Source organism: Jaculus jaculus, chromosome X, assembly GCF_020740685.1.
Source record: "Jaculus jaculus isolate mJacJac1 chromosome X, mJacJac1.mat.Y.cur, whole genome shotgun sequence".
In the NCBI taxonomy this organism is placed as follows: Eukaryota; Metazoa; Chordata; class Mammalia; order Rodentia; family Dipodidae; genus Jaculus; species Jaculus jaculus.
Window position 1 is genome coordinate 59,867,515 of NC_059125.1, and position 24,868 is coordinate 59,892,382.

Genomic DNA, 24,868 nt, shown 5'->3' on the forward strand with positions numbered 1-24,868 from the left:
CATCTACATTCTCCCCAAAGCAATTCTTTAACTAGTCACAGAACTACTTCCCGACTACTTTACTTCTTGTATTTATTGTAGAATCAAGAGACCTCTTGAAAGGGGAGAGCCAATTATTTCAAAAGTACTCAATATTGCCTATATTACTATTGGTAATAGTAACTCACTGATTGGATACTCCTCACATCTCTTTTTAAACTTTTAAAGTAAAAATTCAGGCTGGAGAGATGGTTAAGGAGCTTGTCTGAAAAGCCTAATGGCCCAAGTTCAGTTCCCCAGTACTCACATAAAGCCAGATGCACAAGGTGGCACATGAATCTGGAGTTTGTTTACAGTAGTTGGAGGCCCTGGTGTACCTATTCCCATTATCTCTCTCTCTCCCCCAGGCATGGTGGCACACACCTTTAATCCCAATGCTCAGGAGGCAGATGTAGGGGATCACTATGAGTTCGAGGCCAGCCCAAGACTACATAATGATTTCTAGGTCAGCCGGGGCTAGAAACCTACCTTTAAGAAATCAGTAACAAAAATAATAAATGACTTCTTTATCTTTGATATCATCACAGAAAATCTTTGTAGGGATATGACACCAAGGCATCAAGTACCACAAGAGGCTCACAGATTGTTGCTTCTCAAACTACATGTGTATGTGACCAGTCTTCCGGATGAAGCTTTGTGAAGTAGTAAAGCAGAAAGACACAAGGCCCTTTTCCAATGTAAAAATGGCTAAGACAATGAACTCACAATTACAAATTATATCATAAGTCTTTCACTTCACAAAGTAAGATTAGACCACCTTTTAAAGAACATTATTGAATAGGTAAACTGAACATGAAGAGATAGCCCGACCTTGCAAAAACTTCCAAGCTCCATTGGTTACTCTCTTTATCCAAGTTTTGTACACCTTGCTGCTTTCAGTCTTTAAAAGGACAGAACAGAGAGGGCACAGCTCTGAGTCAAGGGCTCAACAAGAGTTCAGCAATGATGAGACGCAAGGAGAATAATGGCCACTTGTGACTCTGGCTTGTGGCATCTTAAAAATGTGGTCTTTAAAGTGTTTGGGGTGTAGAAGACAGAGCTTAAGGAAGATATTTAGAAATGTTTTGACTGAGAATAGTACCAAGTTTTCACTCAATTATTCACAAAATTCCGTCTTGAAAGTGACTATTACTTTTCAGTAACAATGAGCGCACAAGGCACCTCAGTTAGTCTGGACATAAGTGTGTAAATTCTCTCTCTCTCATCTGTCTCTCTCTACTACTTTCAGTACAATGGCAGGATCTTGCTAGAAGTGGGCAAGTAGGAAGATCTTTCTCTCACACACATTATAAGATACACAGGCTGTGGCCCAGGCATCTGCATGGGAACACAAGCACATTCTTTCCAACAAACAGGATTCAGAAATGCCTATTAGTCAGATTTCTGACCCATTGCACTGCTTTTGTTTTAGTGTGCTTTCAGTGATACAGATAGTAAATGAAGGGGGTTGGGGACTTACATCTTCAGGAGTTCTACCTGGTGACAAATATGTGGGGCTTAAAAATCGGATAAAAGGCAATCCCTCCGACAGATAAACCATTAAAACCACCACTCTTAAGGCTCCTTTTTGGATAAATGTGGAAGTGCACCTAGGATCTTGTGCTGTAGTGGTCACTAACTTGCTCTGCATGTAAACTAAACTATTAGACTAAAGGCCATTAAAAGTCCCTTCTATTCAAATCCTTTATGGGCTATAAAGAGTCTTTAATCTTAAGGGCTGTGATTCTTAACCTTTATTGGGTCACATGCCCATTTGAAATTCAGTAGCTTATGAACATCTGCTAAGAAAAAGCATACTGTCATGGAATTGTACATGTCATGTCAGGGGCATCATGGGATTCCCAAATCCATGGACACTAAATTAGGATTTTTTTTTTACCCCCATGAAATAAAAGAGCATATCAGCTAGAGACAAACACGAAGCAACAGCAACAAGCCCTTGGCCTCAGTCCATCTTAACATTTCCTAGCATTTGATCCTTGCTTAAAGAAATGCATTTAGCCTTTTTTCCATGACTACTGCAAAGGAAGTTACCAGGTAAAAACAGGAGGAAGAATAATCCAAATAGACATAAGGTTTGACATGCAAAACATGCTATAGGCTCGTGTAGGAAGGCTACCTTCCTAAGTACACACAGAGGGAGGGTACTGTGGGGGCATCACCCAGGCTGTCTGGATCCACAGAATTGTGGCAACATGTGATGCCATGGTGCCAACTTGGCACCACTGTCCACATCCTCAGAAAGAGACATGATACCAATCTCCAATATTCGGCAAACATTTGTAACTCCTCTCCAAACAAGGTACACAATGACCCTCTCACTCAAGTGCTTTTAGCTTAAGGTAAAACCCCTGTGGTTGATCTTTAGTCTTGAATCTTTCAGAGTGCAATGGCTTCTTGAGGAAACAGGAAGTTCAGAGAAGAGTGGAAAACTAGGTTCCTTTATTGAACTGAAGTCAGTGGTTATCTTCATTTCATCAGAGTTTGGGCTTGAGGGAGTCCAGCCATTTAGTATCCTAGGAGCTCACATCAGACCTTCCAAGTGGATGAAGACAGAATACAAAGGAGAAATAAACATGTATCTGGGACACGTGCCCCTTTATTTTACGGCTTCCCGGAGCCTGAAGGTGCAGGACCAGGAAGGAGCTGCTGATCATCAGTCCAAAATGACTCAGCACACAGGGTTTGAAGTAGACCCTTTCGCAATCTAGAAAGATCCCCCAAGGCCAACTCCTTTTTAAAACCTAAAATAAAAAGAGAAAAAGTAGAGAATTAGCTAGGCCTGGTTAAGCATGTAATAGCCCCTGAGCAGTGGGGCCTCTTTTGTTAGTCAGCTAAGTCTACCATTGGTATGGCACCTCAAAAAAGACCCTTATTCTTCAGATCCCATGAAACAAGCCTCAGTACTATAATCACAGCTTCAGGCTTTCTGCCATCAACCTCACTGCAAATTCCCCACGTCTATCCACAGGGGAAAGAATAACTCTGAAACTTGCATTTCTGGGACTGATATTCCCCTTCCCTACCCCCATTACCACATCATTGTCAATGCTTTATGGTCCTACAATATCTCCAAACTTCCTTTTTACCAGGCAGGCTTCATCTTTATGGAAGCTGATAAGAAGCTTATCTAACCCTAGACCACTGTGGACTGGCAGTGACTGGAAGAAAAGGAAGGCTAAGGAGCACATGTTAAGCCAAACTCCAGATACTTGGATTCCATTAACGTGTATACTGGTTCATGTCATGCCAGAGATCTGATAGCCAAGCAATCAAAACTCCTACGTAGAAAAAGGCATTTCCCTGACTCCTGAGTCTCCTATGACCTTAGCAAGTCACTTATCCCTTCTGAACTTCAGTTCCTTTATTTGTTGAGTTAGAACACATAGTATCCTCCTTACCTCTGGCATGTGATGTGGATCAAGTGATAATGGATATGAGAGTCCTTTGCACTAGACAAATATAAAGGACCAAAGATGAAGGTTCAGGGAAGTTCTGAAATAAGGATTTGGTCTAATGGAATGAAGTCCCTCAACAGATATTTTGCACAAGTTAAAAAACCAAAAGGTAGGTTACTAGTTTCCTTATAGACTCAAATGATGTCAAAATTTGCAAACAAGAACTAAGACTCAATAAAGAAAATATATTTTTCCAAAATGCTAAAGCCTAGAATTCCTAATGAGTTTCCTTAAAAAGAAATCTACTGGGGTGAAAGATGGCTCAGCAGTTAAAAATGCTTACTTATGAAGCCTAACAGCCTTGGTTTGAGTCCCTAGTACCCATGTCAGAGCCAGATGCACAAAGTGGTACATGTGTTTGCAGTTTGTTTGCAGTAACAAGAGGTCCTGAAACACCCATTCTCATTTTTCTCTCTTGCTGTCTTTTTCTCTATCTTGCTATTAAATAAATAAAAATATATTTTAAGAAAGCAACCTGCTCATAGTTTTCCTGGATGAGAAATAAAGGGAGAGGAAGAGGACTTCAAATCACACAAAACTTCAGAATTAAAGTCTAAGGGTTATGTAATTTTATGGTAATGATTAGAGGCATGATGTCATCAAAAATTCAAAAATTCAGTCCCATGAATAAGGCTTATTTGAACAAGTTTCTGTAATAAGGGTAGAGACTACATACCTGTCCACTCAACTTTCATCTCCAGGAAGTCTTCCTTGAGAACTGTGGGAAGAAGAAAGGTATTTCAATAAAACCCCAGAAATCAGAACTGAAAAGTCAAAGCAAGAATATAGCAGACACTTCCTGGCTAATGTCAAAAAGATCACATGAAAAAATGGAGGAATGATTCTGCTCAGATATATTACAGTATCTAGTTCCATGCTTACGGGTTATGAAGGTTTAGAAAACCTGATCACTTAGCCATGAAGCCACCTTCAGGTACAGAACAATTCTTTAAAGGTCAGACTACGGGAGATCACAGAGAAGTTGGCCCAAGACCATAGTCTGCATTTGGTGATTATGGCTAATGGTGAAAAGGGCAAGAAGACAGGAGAAGTACCATGTAAAACATGAATCCCTCGTTTGTCTTGAAGCCTGTTGAGGTGCTTACATTAGTCCTAAATAAGCTTCATTTGTGAATAACAGGGGAAAGGAGACAATCATGGCAAATAAATCCCCCAACAGGGCTGGAGAGATGGCTTAGTGATTAATTGCTTGCCTATGAAGCCTAAGGACCCTGGTTCGAGGCTCGATTCCCCAGGACCCACGTTAGCCAGATGCACAAGGGGGCACATGCATCTGGCATTCGTCTGCAGTGGCTGGAAGCCCTGGTGTGCCCATTCGCTCTCTCTCTCTGCCTCTTTCTCTGTCTGTCACTCTCAAATAAATAAATTTTTAAAAAATGAACAAAGTTACTGTTTAAAATAGAGCACAGCAAATTTCTCACCAAACCTGCTCTTCCATAATTAACTATTGTATCATCTACCAAACTACCATTAGAACTAACTAACTCTCTCTCTCTCTCTGCGTTTCCTTTGGCAAAGTCACACTGATCTCCAATCTTTCCATTCTATCCCATTCCCATGGCAATGCCTTAACTGAGGACTTCCAACAACTCTCTCCAGGACAACTTGTTTTCTAATTGGTCTCCTTGCTTCTAGTATTTACCACCAGAACAATCTTTTTACAACTCAGCCAGGTCAGAATGTGCATTGTCACTTAAACAACTTTATGACCCACCCCCAATGGACTAGAGTACAAAGAGCAAACACTTTAATATGTCATAAAAGACCTTTTCAATCTGGCCTGAGTTCATTTTCCTGATCTCACTTTCAGCTAAGCTTTACTCTTTCACTCCCATATGCTGGATGAAGTTGAACACTAATCAAGTGGTACTGTATAATCTGTTAAATGCTCTCGTCCCTTCCTGTCCTGATAAATCTGTACTCATTTTCTTTTGAGTTTTTGTTTTCTAACTGTTGAAGAGGGTAAGGGAATGAGGGAAAGATGCCATTGATCTCAGTTTTCTCTAAGCATGGGTTCAGCCCATTGGCAGTGGTTACCAATCTTTCTATGCTGTCAACACCCATTTTGCTATGGCTTCCTTCTTGGATGTCTGCCTGTCCTAAGGATTCTGTTGAACTTTGTTTATTCCTCTTAACACATTCCCTTCTTGATGCTTTTGTTTCCTGTCTGAAGATAAAGACCAACTCATCACATTTTCTATGTATTTCTACTCATCTATCAAGCACCAGCTAAAGTATAATAATGTATTTTTTAAATTTTTTGTTTTATTTTTATTTATTTATTTGAGAGCGGCAGACAGACTGACAAAGGCAGATGGAGAGAGAGAGAGAGAGAGAGAGAGAGAGGGAGAGAATGGGCAAGCCAGGGCTTCAACCCACTGCAAATGAACTCCAGATGTGTGCACCCCCTTGTGCATCTGGCTAACCTGGGTCCTGGGGAATCGAGCCTTGAATTGGGGTCCTTAGGCTTCACAGGCAAGCATTTAACAGCTAAGTCATCTTTCCAGCCCAATAATGTATTTTTTAACACCCCCAATTCATTCCACTTATTACAGCTTACTTCATTCAATTTCCTTGGTATTTATTTCTGATCCTAGGAATGGAGGACTACCAGTAAGTAGTCCTGTTCATAGGGGAGTAACATTAAGGATATTAGGCATGACTATACTCCTTTGCCATCTAGCACCTACATCCTTCCACCTCCTCTCAGGAGGGTCTCATTTATGCTAGTTATGCATTCTAGCACTGTGAGCTATCTAGATAACAACAACAAAAAAAAAACTTTATCTGGGATTCAACCTCATTTTCTTTGAAAGTTTAAGTTATTGTTTATGAAGAAATTGGCTGAGCTTATAATTAACTAAGCTGTGTTATGGTAAATTGCCCTACAGAATTACAGCTTGGTGAATCAGGTCCCATGGTCTTGACAAAGGATGTCAAAATTAACCCAGCCCACTGCTGGTAAAGGCATATTGTTTTGCTTTAAACTGACCAAAAAGGGTTCACTCATTTTCCATGTTAGGAAGCACAATTTTAAGTTTTCTTATTAGCAATATGGAACAAACTGAGAAGATGCCCTGAAGGCTACACAATCATTTCTCCAGGTGTTCTTGTCCAAAGATTCCCAAATGCCCAATTCTTGAACAGTCTGTACTAGCACTTGAGATGTTTTATAAACAAATGTAGGGCTGGAGGGATGGATTAGTGGTTAAGGTGCTTGCCTATAAAGCCAAAAGACCCAGGTTTGATTCCCCAGGACCCACTTAAGCTAGATGTACAAGGTGGTTCATGCATCTGGAGTTCATTTGCAGTGGCTGGAGACCCTGGCAAACCCATTTTCTTTCTTTCTTTCTTTCTTTCTTTCTTTCTTTCTTTCTTTCTTTCTTTCTTTCTCTCAAATAAATAAATAAATAAATAAAATTGAAAAGAGATGTAAGGAACAATGGGAGGGAGGAAAATAAAAACAAAAAGGAAGAATGGGAGGGAGGAAAAGAAACATGGAAGAGGTAGAGAAGGACATCCAATCAAGATGGCGACCACCAAGCTGTGCTGCAAATCCCGAGGAAAGAAAGGCAAGACATTAAGGGTTTTCTGGGTCTTCTTGTCAGTGGGAGGGCATGGGGGGACAGGGAATCGCAGAACCCCTAGTGGGCAGGTAGACCACCCCTCCTACCAAATACCAAATAGCCGTCACACCCCACCGCCTTGGCCGCAGCGCTCCGATTGCACGCCAATCATGCACGTGCCAATCGAGCGCTGATCGATCCCTGAGTGCGGAAGCTTAAACTGCTCTGAACACTTGCCCACGTTACTGCTCCTGCTGCTGCATTTTCAGCAAGCCCAGTCCCACAGCAACTGCCACACAAGCCGAGACTGTGTCTCTCACTTGCACCAGCTCAGGTGCCCTCCCCTACTGTCTGCCATGCCAGCCATCCCCCATTCTCCTGTGGCAGGGAAGCACAGACTGTTTCCAAGTCCCAGTGTTCCCAGCCAGAGTTTGGGATGCTTCAGAGCTTGGTACCTCAGTGCCCCTCCAAGTTTGAACACAGGCAGCTTTGGCGCATTACCACTTGAGAATTCAAGCAACATTGGCGCCCCTGTCAGGCAGTAGATAGGCGGCTTTGGCAAGTGGGAGCCAAAGCCCAGGCTGCTTGGCAACTGCCCCAGGCTGCCTTGGTTTCCCATTGAGCTAGAGCCCAGGTTGATCCACCCAACTACCTGCCCATACACTGTCATGGGCAGACCACAGCTTCAAAAGAAATAACATGAAAACTCAAATGCAAGAAAATCCAGTTAGTTTACCCCGCCCTACAATGAATACATCTAACCAAAACATAGAAGAGTTATTAGGATCAGAACATCAAATTGAAGCTATGAGCAATGCAACCATGACCAACCTACTGGTAGAACTTGCAAGAAAGCAACAAAGGACCAATAATCGTGTAGATGCTACCATCCCTAAGCTAGAACAAATTGATAAGAGATTGGAAGGAGTTCAAAGAGTGTTAATAGTATGAGGGAGAGTGAAAAAATAGAGGACCTTAAAAATCAGCTGGAAATATTAAATGAAGACATAAAGAAATGCAAGGATGAACTCCAAGAATCATTAAGAAAATCAGAAAATGATGTGAAAAGGGAGCTTGACAGAGTGATGGAAATGATACATAGAATAGTAGTAGAAAGTTCAAATTTAATTGAGTAAGTCCAAAACACTCTACAGGCTCTCAAGAATAGAGTTAGCAAAGTGGAGGAAAGAAACTCTGATCAGGAATAGAAGATGGAAGAAACAGTTAGAGAGTTCAAAAATTTCAGTAAGTTCAAAAGTCCCTGTGAACAGAACATGAGGGAATTGTGGGATACACTTAAACGTCCTAATATCAGAATCATTGGAATACCAGAAGGAGAATTTCAGACCAAAGGCATGGAGAAATTGTTTAACAAAATAATTGAAGAAAACTTCCCTAGTCGCTTAACATAAAGGCCAATCAAGATACAAAAAGCCAAAAGAATTCCAAACAGACTGGACCAAAGGAATAAATATCCAAGACATATTATCATTAAGACTCTAAACATTGACACCAAAGAGAAAATCCTAAAAGCAGCTAGGGAAAAACAGCCACATCTTTCAAAGGTAACCCCATCAGAATTACCTCAGACTTCTCAATGGAAACCCTAATAGAAGGGCCTGGAATGAAACTCTCCAAAGTCTAAGAAACTATGGCTTCCAACCCAAACAACTCTACCCAGCAAAAGTATCCCCCATAATAGATGGTGAAAGAAAAACTTTCCATGACAAAACTCAGCTTTACAATAATATGAACACAAAACCAAACCCAAAGAGAGTATTTCAGCAAATTTTCCACTGAGAAGAAACAAATAAACAAACTCAAATGCATACAAGAAGCAGATCATAATAACCAAACTCAGAGTAGTCACAAAAAAATTCAAAGCCCATGAAAACACCAACACACATCTACCATCACAATATGGCAGGGATCAAATCAAATCTCACAGTCATTACCCTAAATATTAATGGCCTTAATTCACCCATCAAGAGACACAAGCTAACAAGATGGATCAAAAAATTAGACCCCTCAATTTGTTGCCTTCAAGAAACCCACCTAACTGCTAAAGACAGAAACCTACTCAGGGCGAGAGGGTGGAAAACAATATTCCAAGCAAATGGGAATAAGAAACAAGCAGGAAACCAGGAAAAGATAGAACAGAAAAAGAAAATTACAGGCCAATCTCCCTCATGAACATAGATGTATAATTCTCAACAAAATATTGGCAAACACAATACAAAAGTATATCAGAAAGATCATTCACCCTGACCAAGTAGGCTTTATCCCAGAGATGCATGGATGGTTCAATACACACAAATCTATAAATGTAATACATTATATAAATGGGTCGAAGGACAAAAATCACATGATCATCTCATTAGACACAGAGAAAGCATTTGACAAAATCTAACATCTTTTCATGATAAAAGTCCTACAGAGACGGGGAATAGAAGGAACATATCTCAATATAATAAAAGCTATTTATGACAAGCCTACAGCAAACATATTACTAAATGGGGAAAAGCTGGAAGCTTTTCCTCTAAAATCAGGAACAAGACAAGGGTGTCCACTGGCCCCACTTTTATTTAACATAGTTTTGGAAGTCTTAGCCATAGTAATAAGGCAAGAGACACACATAAAAGGGATACAAATTGGAAAGGAAGAGATCAAGTTATCATTATTTGCAGATGACATGATTCTATACATAAAGGACCGTAAAATTTCTACTAGCAAACGGTTAGTGCTGATCAAACCCTACAGCCATGTAGCAGGATACAAAATAAATACACAGAAGTCAGTAGCCTTCATATATGCTAACAACAAACACACAGAGGATGAAATCAGAGAATCACTCCCATTCACAATTGCATCAAAAAAATAAAGTACCTTGGAATAAACCTAACCAAGGAATTAAAGAATTTCTACAGGGAGAACTTTAAAACACTCAAGCGAGAAATTGCAGGACACTAGAAAGTGGAGAAACATCCCTTGTTCCCGGATTGGAAGAATCAATATTGTGAAAATGGCAAACTTACCAAAATCAAGCTACACATTTAATGCAATCCCTATCAAAATTCCAAAGGTATTCTTCATGGAAGTAGAAAAAACAATCCAAAAATTCATTTGGAATCACAAAAACCCTCAAATATCTAAAATAATACTGAGCAACAAAAATAAGGCTGGTGGGATCACCATACCTGATTTTAACCTATACTACAGAGCCATAGTAACCAAAACAGCGTGGTACTGGCACAAAAACAGACATGTAGATCAGTGGAACAGAATAGAGGACCCAGATATAAGCCCAGGTAGCTATAGCCACCTGATATTTGATAAAAATGCCAAAAATACTCATTGAAAAAAAGACAGCCTCTTCAGCAAATGGTGTTGGGAAAACTGGATATATATCTGCAGAAGGATGAAAATAGATTCTTCTCTCTCTCCATGCACAAGAATTAAGTCCAAATGGATTAAAGACCTTAACATCAGACCTGAAATTCTGAAACTGCCAGAGGAAAAAGTAGGGGAAACCCTTCAACATATTGGTCTTGGCAAAGACTTTCTGAATACAACCCCAATTGCTCAGGCAATAAAACCACAGAAATTACAAAGATTTTGCACTGCAAAGGACACAGTGAAAAAAGCAAAGAAGCAACCTATAGAATGGGAAAAAATCTTTGCCATCTATATATCTAATAAAGGATTAATATCTAGGATATGCTAAGAACTCAAAAAGTTAAATAATAAGGAATCAAACAAGCCAATCAGAAAATGGACTATAGACCTAAATAGAGCATTCTGAAAGGAAGAACTATAAATGGCATATAAGCATCTAAATAAATGTTTTACATCACTAGTCATCAGGGAAATGCAAATTAAAACTACATTGAGATTCCATCTCACTCCTGTCAGATTGGCCACCATCATGAAAACAAATGATCATAAATGTTGGTGGGGATGTGGAAAAAGAGGAACCCTTCTACACTGGTGGTGGGAATGCAATCTGGTCCAGCCATTGTGGAAATCAGAGTGGAAGTTCCTAAAACAGCTAAAGATTGATCTACCATATGACCCAGCTATAGCACTCCTAGGCATATATCCTAAGGACTCATCTCATTTCCTTAGAAGTACATGCTCAATCATGTTTATTGCTGCTCAATTTATAATAGCTGGGAAAAGGAACCAGCCTAGATGTCCCTCAACTGATGAGTGGATAATGAAGATGTGGCACATTTATACAATGGAGTTCTACTCAGCGGAAAAGAAAAATGAAGTTATGAAATTTGCAGAAAAATGGATGGATCTGGAAAGGATTATACTAAGCAAGGTAACCCAGTCCCAGAAAGCCAAGTTCTCCCTCATATGTGGATCCTAGCTACAGATGACTGGGCTTCTGCGTGAGAAGAAAAATACTTAGTAGCAGAGGCCAGTAAGTTAAAAAGGAGATATAAAGGGAAGAGAAAGGAAGGGAGGAGGATACTTGATAGGTTGGTATTGTATATATGTAAGTACAATGATTGAGATGGGGAGGTTATATGATGGAGAATGGAATGTCATAGGGGAAAGAGTGTGCCGGGGAGGGAGGGTATTACCATGGGATTTTTTTTTATACTCATGGAAAATGTTAATAAAATTAAATTAAAAAATTAATAAAAAGATAAGCAAGCAGGTGTAGCTATATTAATATCAGATAAAATAGACTTCAAGCCAAAAATAATTAAAAATGACAAAGAAGGTTACTTCCTACTTATCAAGGGAATGATCCATCAAGAGGATATTACAATCATAAATCTATATGCACCAAATATAGGGTCACCACAGTTCATAAAGCAAAACCTACTTGACAAGAAAACAGAAATAATAACCAGCACCATCATATCTGGGGACTTCAATACACCATTATTAGTACTAGACAGATCATTCAAACAGAAACTCAACAGGGAAATACGAGACCTCAACAAAACCACAGATCACTTAGATCTAATGGACATCTAAAGAACTTTCCATCCCAAATCCACAGACTACACATTCTTCTCATCAACCCATGCAACATTCTCTAAAATAGACAATATACTGGGTCACAAAGACTGCCTCCACATATTTAGGAAAATTGAAATAATTCCTTGTATGATATCAGATCACAATGCTACATTGCTAGAAATCAACAACAAAACACCCACCAAGAATCAAAATGGCACCTGGAAACTCAACAGGACACTTTTAAACAACAAATGGATAGTGGATGAAATAAAAAAGGAAATTGCAAAACTTCTGGAATTGAATGACAATGAGAACACATCATACCAAAACTTATGGGACACAATGAAGGCAGTCCTCAGGGGAAAATTCATAGCACTCAATGCTTTCATAAAAAGACAGAAAGATCCCAAATCAACAACCTAACCATCCACCTAAAGGCACTGGAAAAACAAGAAAAATCCAACCCAAAGAGCTCTAGAAGGAAAGAAATAATTAAAATCAGAGCAGAAGTTAATGAATTGGAAACCAAGGAAACAATTAAGACAATTGACAAAACAAAGAGCTGGTTCTTTGAAAAAATAAACAAGATTGACAAACCCCTGGCCAATTTGATCAAGCAAAAAAAAAAAAAAAAAAAAAAAAACAAGAACCTTCAAATTAAAAAAATTCAAAATGAAAAAGGAGAGATCACAATAGACATAAGTGAAATTGGGAGAGTAATCAGGACTTATTTCAAAAACCTCTACTCCACAAAACTGGATAATGTGGAGGAGATGGATAAATTCCTAGATGCATACAATCTATCAAAGCTAAACTCAGAGCAGATTAATCACCTCAATGAACCCATCACACTCATGGAGATTAAAAAAGTAATAAAAAAAAAACCTCCCCAAAAAGAAGAGTCCAGGACCAGATGGCTTCTCAGCTGAATTCTATCAAACCTTCATGGAAGAACTCAAACCAATCTTCCTCAAAATGTGCCACAAAATGGAAGAACAGGGAATGCTACCCAACTCCTTTTATGAAGCTAGTATCACGCTAATTCCAAAACCAGGCAGAGATGCCACAAGAAAAGGAAAATACTGGCCTATTTCCCTAATGAACTTAGATGCAAAGATCCTGAACAAAATCCTCATAAACCAAATCCAACAACACATCAAAAGCATTATCCACACTGTCCAAGTGGGATTCATCCCAGGAACACAAGGGTGGTTCAACATATGGAAATCTGCCAATGTAATACACCACATAAACAAGGTTAAACATAAAAACCACATGATCATTTCCATAGATGCAGAAATGGCCTTTGACAAGATACAACATCACTTCATGATCAAAACATTGGAGAGAACTGGCATAGTTTGTACATATCTTAACATAATAAAGGCAATATATAAAGCTCTGAAGGCCCAAATAATACTTAATGGATAGAGACTGGAGGAATTCCCATTGAGATCAGGAACAAGACAGGGTTGTCCCCTCTCACCTCTGCTTTTTAATATAGTACTGGAAGTCCTAGCTCAAGCAACAAGACAGGAAAAGGATATAAAAGGAATACAATTTGGAAAGGAAGAAGGTAAGTTAGCTCTATTCGCTGATGACATGATTGTATATGTAAGAGACCCGAGAGAATCCATCCCAAAACTTTTGAAGGTGATTAACTCCTATAGCAATGTAGCAGGATACAAAATCAATGCACAAAAATCAGTAGCATTTCTATATGCCAATGACAAAGACACAGAGAAAGAAATAAGGGACACAGTCCCATTTTCAATAGCAACAACAACAAAAAAATTCCTTGGAATGACATTAACCAAGGAACTGAAAGATCTATACAACAAAAACATAAAAACACTCAAAAAAGAAATTGAGGAGGACTTGAGAAGATGGAAAGACCTCCCATGCTCCTGGATAGGCAGAATTACATTCTGAAAATGACAATCCTACCAATGGCAATATAGAGATTTAATGCAATTCCAATTAAAATCGGTACAGTATTCTTCACACAGATAGAAAAAATGATCTCAAATTTCATATGGAAAGGCAGAAGGCCTCGCTTATCCGAACATATCCTCAGCAAAAGAAATACCTCTGATGGGATCACCATACCTGATCTAAAGCTATATTACAAAGCCATAGTAATAAAAACAGCATGGTACTGGCATAAAAACAGGAGTATAGACCAATGGAATAGACTTGAGGACCCAGACTTTTTGTCATGCAACTATAGCACTTGATATTCAACAAAGGCCTGAACAATGTAGGCTGGAAAAAAGACAGCATCTTCAACAATGGTGCGGGACAAACTGGATAACCACATACAGGAAACTAAAACTTGATCCACACATTTCACCATGCACTACACTCAAATCCAAATGGATCAAAGACCTCAATATAAGACCAGAAACTTGAATACTACTGGAAGAAAATTTAGGAAGTACTTTCCATGATATGGGAATGGAAAAAGACTTCCTGAACAAAACCCCAGTAGCTCATGATCTTAAACAGTCACTCAACCAATGGGATCACATGAAGCTGAAGAGTTTCTCTACAGACAAGCATACAATAACCAAAGCCAATAGATTACCCACAGAATGGGAGAAAATATTTGCAGGTTATCTAACTGACAGGGGCCTAATCTCTAGAATTAACAAAGAACTCAAAAATCTAAACAGTAAGAAGTCAAACACCCCACTCACAAAATGGGGCAAAGAGCTGAACATGCAGTTCACAGAGAAAGAAACACAAATGGCAAACACACACTTAAGAAAATGTTCATCATCCCTAATCATCAGAGAAATGCAAATTAAAACAACTATGAGATTCCACCTTACCCCAATAAGGATAGCAAACATCAAAAATATCAAATGAAAATAAATGCTGGTGAGGATGTGGAGAAGTAGGAACACTCATCCACTGTTGGTGGGTATGTAGGATGGTACAACCACTTTGGAAAGTAAAATGGAGGCTCCTGAAAAAGCTGACTATAGAGATAACAACAGACCCAGTTATTCCCTTACTGCGCATCTACCCTAAAACCTTCAAACCACAGGCCAGAGAGATTTGCTAAACCATTTTTGTAGCGGCTCAATTTGTAAAAGCTAAGAGCTGGAATCAATTCAGATGTCCAACACTAGAAGAATGGATAACTAAGATGTGGTATATCTACACAATGGAATTCTATACAGCAGTAAAAAAAAATGATACAAAGAAATTTGAGGTAAAATGGTTGAACCTGGAACAGATCATTCTCAGTGAACTTAGACAATCACAGAAAAAAAGTCACTACATAGTCTCACTCATCTATAGCAACTAACCTGAATCTACCCAAGACACCTTACATACCCAGCAAGCATCTCATGGAATACACACTAGGATGGATGGGGAGGGAGGGGAGGGCTTTGAAAGGGTGGGAAACACTAATTTAGACCCAAACGGCAATGGTACTATAAAATTTTACTTCCTAAAAGGCAGTCCAAATGGCTGAACCTTCACCAGGCCCTTACAGAAAACACCTGAGCCACAAGTCACTGGAGAGGGTAGGATCAAGTCTAACCTAAATCTTCTACATCTTCCCTCCCTCCCTCTCCCCCTCCCTCTCCCTCTCTCTCTCTCTCTCCCCTTTCTAACTCTTGTATATTAGTTATCTTTTTCCTCATTTTGTTAGTGGGCACTGACACAGTACCAGCATGGGGCTACCATCCATAATGAGCTTTTGATTAGAGAAACCTACAAGGTTTCCTAAAAGAATGACCGATTTCTGTCAGAGTTATTGATGACCCACCAAAGGTTAGTGGTAAGACCCTACTGCTGAAGACACCATATGCAGCTGACACGTAATATAGAACGGCATGGCTGGAAGCCAGGAGACAGTCAGTCCCCAGACATTCAGCGTGTCTAGTGCCAGAAGGTGCTACATGGGTGACTGTGGGAAAGGACCAATATCTGTCCAAGCAACTCATGGTCTAACCTACTTAGCAACAAATAACCAGTTGTGATGCCCACACAAGTGCAATCGTGGCACACAGCCATGGTGGGGAACCAACTGCTCTTGATTTGGCTAACTGATCCCCTCAGTGGTATGGGAACCATAGCTGGAGCTGGGAAACAAGTCAGAACCATATCGAAACATAAGCCCACTCTTCAATATCAAGCTACCATCAATCATGGGCTACAAGAGGGCCTTCACCTATTAAACTCTCTATAAAAAAAAAATAAGGGTTATCTCATTTGATCTGGTGCTAACTTACTCTCCGTTGGAGAATCTGCTTCTCTTTTTCAGATAGATGCAGATCCTAAGGAGAGAGCCACCCCATCATACCTCAAAAGGGCTCTGGCTGAAACTAAGGAAAATTGCGAGACAAGCAAGGGTGCTCTTTTCCTGATGAACCGGGTACCAGCACAAGGGGAAAGGAGACCAACACAGAGAAAAATCAACTCCTACCAAACCAGAGAGCCAGAGCCTCAGAGGCCCCCAACACCTCATCACTGAAGCAGACCAAAAATGAACTCAACATGGCTTAGGGAAATTTTGCGGAAGAGGGGGCGGAAAGAATGTCAGAGCCACATGTTGGGTCATGATATGCAGAGACCTTTATCGTACCAATAACTGTGGGCTAACTCCATAATGCACAACCCATATACCTCAATAAGGCGGGGCAAATGGTGAGGGGTAGGTTACGGATGAGCTTAATAATGGTACCAAACTGCCTGTATTTGCTGAATAGAAAACTAATAATAAAAAAAAAGAAAAAAGAACAAAAAGAAAGATGGAAGAGTGTGAGGAAGGAAGGTGGGTGAGAGAGAAAAAAAAATGGATCTTAGGGATGGAGAGATGCCTTAGCGGTTAAGCACTTGTCTGTGAAGCCTAAGGACACTGGTTTGAGGCTTGATTCCCCAGGACCCACGTTAGGCAGATGCACAAGGGGGTGCACATGTCAAGTTCATTTGCAGTGGCTGGAAGACCTGGCGTGCCCATTCTCTCTTTCTATCTCCCTTTTACTCTCTCTGTCTGTAACTCTAAAATAAATAAAAATAAACAATTTTTTAAATGGATATTATGCCCCACTTTATATATCTGTTTTAGTGATTTTAGACTATAAGCCAGGAGTCTGTGGGGGTTATTCCTTCATGTTTTCCAAGCCTGTTTGAAAATCATTGCCAGGCTGACTGCTTCTCTTTGAAGAGGATTTTGGTAGTACAATGTTATCCTCTACACATCCCTGTCAGCTGTCCTTTTCCATTATAATGAAGTCTCAACAAACAAAATAAGAACAAACAAAAGGTCTTTTTTCCCCCTCTTCCTTCTCCCTATCTTTCCTCTCTCTTTACCACCCTTTCTTTCTTCTTTTCTAGTTTCTTCACAATTCTTCCTTTACTCCATTCCTCCTTTCTTTCTTTTCTTGTGAGTACATGATCATGTTGTGAAGGTGGGTTCAAGCATACAACAGCATACATGTGGACGTCAGAGGACAACTTTTGGGTCAGTTCTTATCTCTCACCTCATTTTTAGGTGCAGTTTCTTTGTTGTTCATCATCCTGGGAGATTCTCCTACCTACACCTCCCTTGTCTTTGTAGGCACACTAGGATTATAGAAGTCCTCCATAGCTTCTGGTTTTTACAGCTTTTACATAGGGTCTGGAGCTCTAAACTTAGGTTCCAATAGTTGTATCACAAACTCCTTATCTACTGAAAGATCTTCTTAACCCTTGTAAAACTTTTTCAATAGAGTTTGGGATGTGTGTTTATGTGCATACAAGTATGTGTGTATGCATATGTTGTGAGAAAGAGGAAGAGACAAAAAGATGGAAATGGGGAAGAAAAGAGACAAGAGATACAGAAACATGAGTTAAGAAAAATGGACAGGAAGAGTGACACAAAGAGAAATAGAGATGCAGGCAGAGAAACAGTAATATAAAGATACTGAGGATGACAGTACAAGTGAGAAAAATGTGATAGAAAACATAAAAGCAGATGAGAAACAGAAGCACATGAAAAGATAAAAGGGGAGAAGTAGACAGAGAGAGGGGGGAGAGAGAGAAAAGAAGAACAAGGGAGGGAAGGAGAGAGACAGAACACAGGAACTATAGAGGAACAGGAAAAGAGAAGAACAAAAACCAATGGGATGCTCAGGATGCATTTACAAGCAAGGGATTTGATTTCTCTTCTGTTGCCTGTGTCCCTTACCTTCCAGTTTTCCGGGAAGCTGTTTCAAAGAACCTGGTCCTGGAAGCCACCCTGAAAAAAAAGCCACTAAGTCATGTGAGTTGCTCTGGAACACAAGTGAGAACCCAGGGCCACTGTAAAGGGGAGGGGGGCTCTGCACTATATGGGTCACCAATGAATGAGAGGCCCCAGTGTAAAGGAGAGGGTGGCTCTGCACTATATGGGTCACCAATCAATGGTAGGCCCCACTTTTTCTGGCAAAGGGAAAAAGGATTTGGAAGAAAGTCAAATATCAGAATGGGGAATGGCCAACAGGTCATAGGCACCCTAAAGACTACAAGTGGGACCCTTTGCTCCTTGTTCCTTTAGAATAATTTATTGCCCATTCAGGTTTATTTTTTTTTTTTGAGGGGGAAGTAAGTAATAAATAAAACTAGTATTTGGTTTCACAGTGTTATTTCTGACATTTGGTAAATATTCATTGGTAACAAGCTAAAAATATAGAAACTTTGTTCTTTCCCAATTTTACAATTATGAAAAACAAGAGACACAAGGAAAAGTAAGATTAGGAGGCAAGATGCTAAAACTGTTGAGGTTGCTGGTTAAGTATAGAATAGCCAGCCAGGTTGTGAATAAGCAAGTCTGGTCCCTAGAAGATGCTCCTTCCTTGGTCTTCTGGCTTATTGTCCAGCCTCCAGAAGGCCTGCTAGATGTCAGCTCACCTCTTACTCTGTGACAGGCTCTCTAGAAAGCCTGTGTCATTTTGGAAGATTTTTTAAAAATTGATCCTTTGCAAAGAAAAAGAAGAAAACATATATACCATATGCGGGCACAAGTGTGCACGCGCACACACACATACACACACACACAGAGACTCCAAGCATAAATACAATAAAACTGTGTTCATTAAATTATTTTGAACCTAATAGCAATAACACAAAAATTTGAATGAAATTTCTGGAATCAAATGGACAAAAAACAGAAAGCAATTTGCTACCTTGACAAAGATTAGGGCAGATAAAAATAATGGAGTTTCCCTAGCAGACTTTGAAATAAAACTTAAAGTCTTCAACATTTGGGAAATAGCTCAGTTTTGGGTGTTGAACAGAATACTTCATACAGAGCTGGATCCGCTAGATTCTGAAGTGAATGACATTCCAGTGTTCTATGCTGCATAAATTCAGGACCCATAAATAGTGATCTTGAATGAATTCCTAGTGGCCTAACACAGACTTTAGGTCAAGTTGAAGAACACCCCTACTTACACAGACGATGGGATATCCCCTGCATTGCCAGCCAAATCTGGCTTGGGTTCTGGCTTCTGTGGAGTAAAAGCTCGGCAGGGAGGGTCTGGTGGTCTCACAGGGGGACGGATAATTACTTGTTTTTCTCCTGGAGGTCGTACTTTGCTAAAACTGTCAGCATCACCTGGAAGAGAGAACAACAACAAGGGACTTGAATACTCAAGAATACTCTATATGAGTTTGTATCTAATACTGGGCAACCTGGGCCATCTTCTTTGGCTCCCATTTCAAATTGACCACCAACAATTCTTTTTGTTTGGTAATTCTTCTAGCAGCTGTCCTTCAGAGTCTACCTCTGAAGCCCAGAACTTCACATATCTTATTAGGTTTGGCATATAATTCTTAAATGTAAATTTCCTCACTTTGCAACCAAGAACAGTAGCACGTTATCTTACAGAAACAGAAAAAAGTATGCTAACACTGATATGTTTAGTACAGTTTCAGGCATATAGTAGGTGCTTAGTAAATGCTTGATGATGAATTTGAATTTGAGAAATCCATGACCAATAAGATATTTATCACTTTCAGTATTAAAATACTCTCCTAACTCATCTTCCGTTTTCCACATCTCTGGTTTCCAAGTTAGTCAGAAAAAACATAAATATATACTTTAATAAAATGGTTAGGCAATATTATGGTAAAACAAGTATACTATTCACTATACTGTAATCTAGATTCATTTTATCTAGATGCCCATTAAACATTCCAGAACAATTTAGATTAAATACAAAATCATACATGTGCAATAATTAGTATGTATTGACAAAGTAATTCCACTTTGGAAAAAAAAACTCAAAGAAATTTATTAAAGAGAGGAAAAAAATAAGGAAAACCAGCTGAAACAAAAATGTGCACCTTAACAGCAAAAAGTCAGATCCAGTCACAGAAGCTAGCAAATATTTCATTTCTTTTTTTTCCAAATTTTTATTAACAATTTCCATGATGATAAAAAATACCCCATGGTAATACCCTCCCTCCCCCCCCCCCACTTTCCTCTTTGAAACTCCATTCTCCATCATATCCCCTCCCCATCTCAATCAGTCTCTCTTTTAATTTTGATGTCAAGATCTTTTCCTCCTCTTATGATGGTCTTGTGCAGGTAGTGTCAGGTACTGTGAGGCCATGGAGGCAATTAAGTAACACATATTATGTATAAACTGACAAAGATTTAGATAAAGTCAAGGTAAAAGAATATATGTAGAATAATATGAAGTGGAAAAAAGTCCACAAAGCTGGGTATGGTAGCTCACATGTATGATTCAACCCTTGTGAGAGACTAAGACAGGAGCATTGCCATGAGTTCAAGAGCAGCCTGAACTACAGAGTGAGACTCTGTCTCATAAAATGAAAGTAAAACAAAAACAAAAAGTGCACGAAATGCCTCATGCCTTGATGAAGACAATACTGAAATAGGTACATGCACAGCCATGCAAGGTGTTAGTAGATCTTGACATCCATCTACTTAACATTTGTCAGTAGATCCTGATAGTTAGTCATTCTTCTACAAATTGTTTAAGGCAAAAATAACAATATTAAATTGACTCCATATAACACTGTGATAGGAGTTAATTAAGTTTATACTGTTATCTTTCTCCTTCAAGAGGAATAGCTCTAAAACATGCACCGTAAATTTCAAACTTCTTAACATATATTCAAGACTCTTTTATTTTTTCAACGTAGGGTTTCCCTCTAGCTCAGGCTGACCTGGAGTTCACTATGTAGTCTCAGGGTAGCCTCAAACTCATGGAAATCATCCTACATCTGCCTCCCAAGTGCTGGGATTAAAGGCGTGTGCCACCATACCCAGCTGCAAGACTCTTCATAAGCCAAATCACTGTCCCAGGGACCTATTCTTTTATCTAGCAGTTCGACTCTATAAAACTGGTCTCCTCAAAGCTGCATCAAAGCAAGCCCTAGACTCACTTCTGAGTATTCTGGCCATGTAGATGTTCATCTGCTGACATATTCTTTTAAAAAAATATTTTTTTAATTTGTATTTATTTATTTGAGAGCAACAGCCAGAGAGAGAAAGAGATAGAGAGAGAAAGAGAGAGAATGGGTGCGCCAGGGCTTCCAGCCACTGCAAACGAACTCCAGACACGTGTGCCCCCTTGTGCATCTGACTAACGTGGGTCCTGGGGAATCTAGCCTTGAACCGAGGTCCTTAGGCTTCACAGGCAAGCGCTTAACCACTAAGCCATCTCTCCAGCCCTAAAAATATTTTTGTTTATTTATTTGAGAGAGAGGAGCAAGATATCAGATATACCAGGAATTCTAGCCACTGCCAAGAAACTCTAGATACATGTGCCACCTTGTGCATTTGGCTTTACCTGGGTACTGAGGAACTGAACTTGAGTCATTAGGCTTTGCAGGCAACAGCTTTAACCATTGAGCAATCTCTCTAACCCATGACATGTTCTTGTGAATTAAAAAAAAAATATTCACCTATCCATCCTGTGCAAATAGGTATGAAAAGTGATGATAATAATATAGAATGGGTGATATTAGTGAAGGAATGAGCAAAACATTATTCATGTGTACACCTATAGCTTCAGGATCACAATCTAATCTAGACTTTATATTTCTGGACAGGCCATGCCCCCTGGCACCAGGCTGGGTATACAGAATTACACCAAAGTGATAAGAATCCATTTTCTCTAACAAACTTTATATGCTGTTTAAAGCATGCTCCTACATGATGTTCACAGTAAGCTTGGGAGATAAGAACAATGTTCATATTCTTCTCATTTTGCAGAGAAAGAAACTAAGGTTCAAAAAGACAAACCTAAGCTAGAGAGATTGCTTAGTGGTCAAGGCACTTGAGAAGCCTGAGGACCCAGGTTCAATTCCTTAGTACCCACATAAGCCAGATGCACAAGGTAGCACATGTGTCTGAAGTTTGTTTGAAGTGGCTGGAGGCCGTAGTGCACCCATCTTCTCTTTCTCTCTTTCTCTCTCTCCCTCTCTCTCTCTCTCTCTCTCTCTCTCTCTCTCTCTCTCTCTGTATCTCTCTCTGTGTCTCTTTGCTTGTAAATATATAAATAATTTTTTAAAAGGTGAACTCACTCATCCATATAATATAGTTAGATAGTGATAGAGTAATGACTAACACCCTTATTTGATTACATATCCACTACTTTCCCCAGTGTCTGCTGTGTTATTATTAGTAGTAATATAAACTTACAAATAAATAATACAAGCAAAATTTTAGTTATTATCTATTATTTTTCTTTTGTGTATTTTTAGTACTAGGGTTTGAACCCAAGATCTCGAACATACTAGACATGCTCTATCACTGAGCTATATCCCCCGACCTAACTACCCTGTTTGTGATTTTTTATGAAAGAGTGAGAAAGAGAGAGAGAAATTGGTGTTTGAGGGGTTCCGGTCATTGTAGTCAAACTCCAGAGGTGTATGCCACCTTGTGTACATATGACTTTGTGTGCTTGCATTATCTTGTGCTTCTGGTTTACAAAGAACATAGAGAGTTGAACCTGAGTCCTTAGGCTTTACAAGCAAGTGCCTTAACTGCTAAGCCATCTCTCCAGCCCCTAAATTCCCTTTTTGTATGGAAGTGTGAATGCATGTGTGCCCATGTGTGTGGAGGCTGGTGGTTGGCACTGGGGTGTTTTCTTTCATCACTCTCCATTTATGAGTCAGGGTCTCTTGGTTGAACACAGAGCTCCCTAGCTTGCCACCAGGATCCTCTATCTTTGCCTCCTGAGTGCTGCCATGCCACACCTTGCATTTATATGGGTGCTGGGAAATCCAAATTCCTGTCCTCACACTTCCAAGGCAAATGCTTTGTTCACTGAGTCATTTCCCCAGACAACAGTTATATTTTCAGGAAATATCATTTCTGTTCCAATTAGTATGACACTTTATTCAGTGCTTTATGCACTGACTAGCCACAATACTACAGAAAATATGATGCCTTTTGTACAGAGAAGATACTCCAAAGATGAGAAGAAACTGTTCAGTTTATCAGCAATATATCCATGTCCGTGTGTTTTCTGAAACATTGTCCCAACTACCAGTTCTGTAGTAGCTTTTAACCCTAGCTACATGTTAAGAATATGTAAAGGGCCTTAGATTTTACATAGTACGTGGACCCTAACCTCAGAGATCCTAGCTTAATTGGTATGGAACCTGCATATGAATATTTTCAATATTCCCTTTGTGCTGTGATATACATCCTGCGTTGAAGACCTCCAGAGAACTTGCTATTGCTTCTTCCAAGCAGCTCATGAGTGACCGGAGCTGACAGTGCTGTCTTGCTTCTACTGGTTGTTGGACAGGAAGGATATGGCTCACTATCAGAACCAGAAAATATTTCTACCTGAAGCCACACTCATTCTATAAGTCATTTTTCTTAATGAGTAAATGATGTGACATCTCCCAAATAGGAACCCCATTCATTCCCTTTACAGTCATATTGAAATGCACATCAACCTAAGATCTAGAAAGCAAGCATCATTAACTGTTTATCCGTCTGGGACTTTTATAGGCAACTCCATGTTGATGATTCATTACAAGTAAGGCTTTGAAGTAACAGCAAAGTATTTTCTTGGCTAAAAGACCCCAGTGTTCTTTCTTGTTTCTAAATCGTCTCAGACCCAGTTAAGCCACAATGTCAAACTAGCAATGCAGGGAGGGAAGAGTTACATAACCAGAAATCAAGGGAAAAAAAATATTCTAGTCTTAGTACTAAAAGTAACTCTTGTAAATCACAGCAGATCATTTCTCTATCAGTACAATGTGAAGATTAGTCTATTTTGCAGGTAAATTTGCTTATATCATTTTCTAGACTTCAGTCTCTTTCTGCTAACTTTTGTATGCTGTTTTTGGAGCATTCTGAAAGCCCACATGTCTTTCTTTTTCTCTCCTTCCCTTATCCTCTCAAAAATACATTTAGATTTCATGGCTCTCAGCTGCTTGCAGAAAATGCTAAAAAAAAATAAAAAATGTTAAAACTGGCATTCACTATCCTCTTCCATTTGGCCTCAGCTGTTCTTTCGAATCTAACTTTTTGTCATTCTTCTTCACATATTCTACAGTCCAGACAAACGGTATTATTTATTGCTCTATGTGCATGTCTTACAATTAATTCTCTCTTTCCAAGATGCTCTTTATCCTATTCCCACATGCCCAAATTTGCATCAGCTTAAGTGCCATGACTATTAGGAAGTGTAAGATGCTCCAAGTTCCTTTCTCTAGCTCTTAAGGCACTGACTGTCTTGTACTAGAATCCTGTACTTTGGCTCTTTGTTTTCATGGCTCTCTATCTCTTTTCCCTGTTTGGATGGGAGCAACTTGAGAGCCAGATACAGGTGG

At 39.5% G+C, this 24,868-nt stretch overlaps 1 protein-coding gene across 4 annotated transcripts in view; it reads right to left on the bottom strand.

Annotated features, from left to right (window-relative positions):
• Positions 1-2,616: 2,616 nt before the first annotated feature.
• The window catches only part of Ophn1 (oligophrenin 1), a 344,008-nt gene continuing 321,756 nt past the window's right edge, over positions 2,617-24,868 (bottom strand). For 3 of the 4 annotated variants that reach the window (XR_006634606.1, XR_006634604.1, XR_006634605.1), the window contains exons 22-26: positions 19,496-19,658; positions 18,252-18,302; positions 4,174-4,215; positions 3,441-3,491; positions 2,617-2,783 (exon numbers count right to left, since the gene is read on the bottom strand). Coding sequence is in view for 1 of the 4 variants with exons in the window: in XM_045140247.1 (XP_044996182.1) it covers positions 4,182-4,215; positions 18,252-18,302; positions 19,496-19,658 (248 nt within the window). In the remaining 3 variants the exon portion in view is untranslated. The remainder of the gene's footprint in view (positions 2,784-3,440; positions 3,492-4,173; positions 4,216-18,251; positions 18,303-19,495; positions 19,659-24,868) is intronic. The other variant, XM_045140247.1, reaches the window with a different exon arrangement.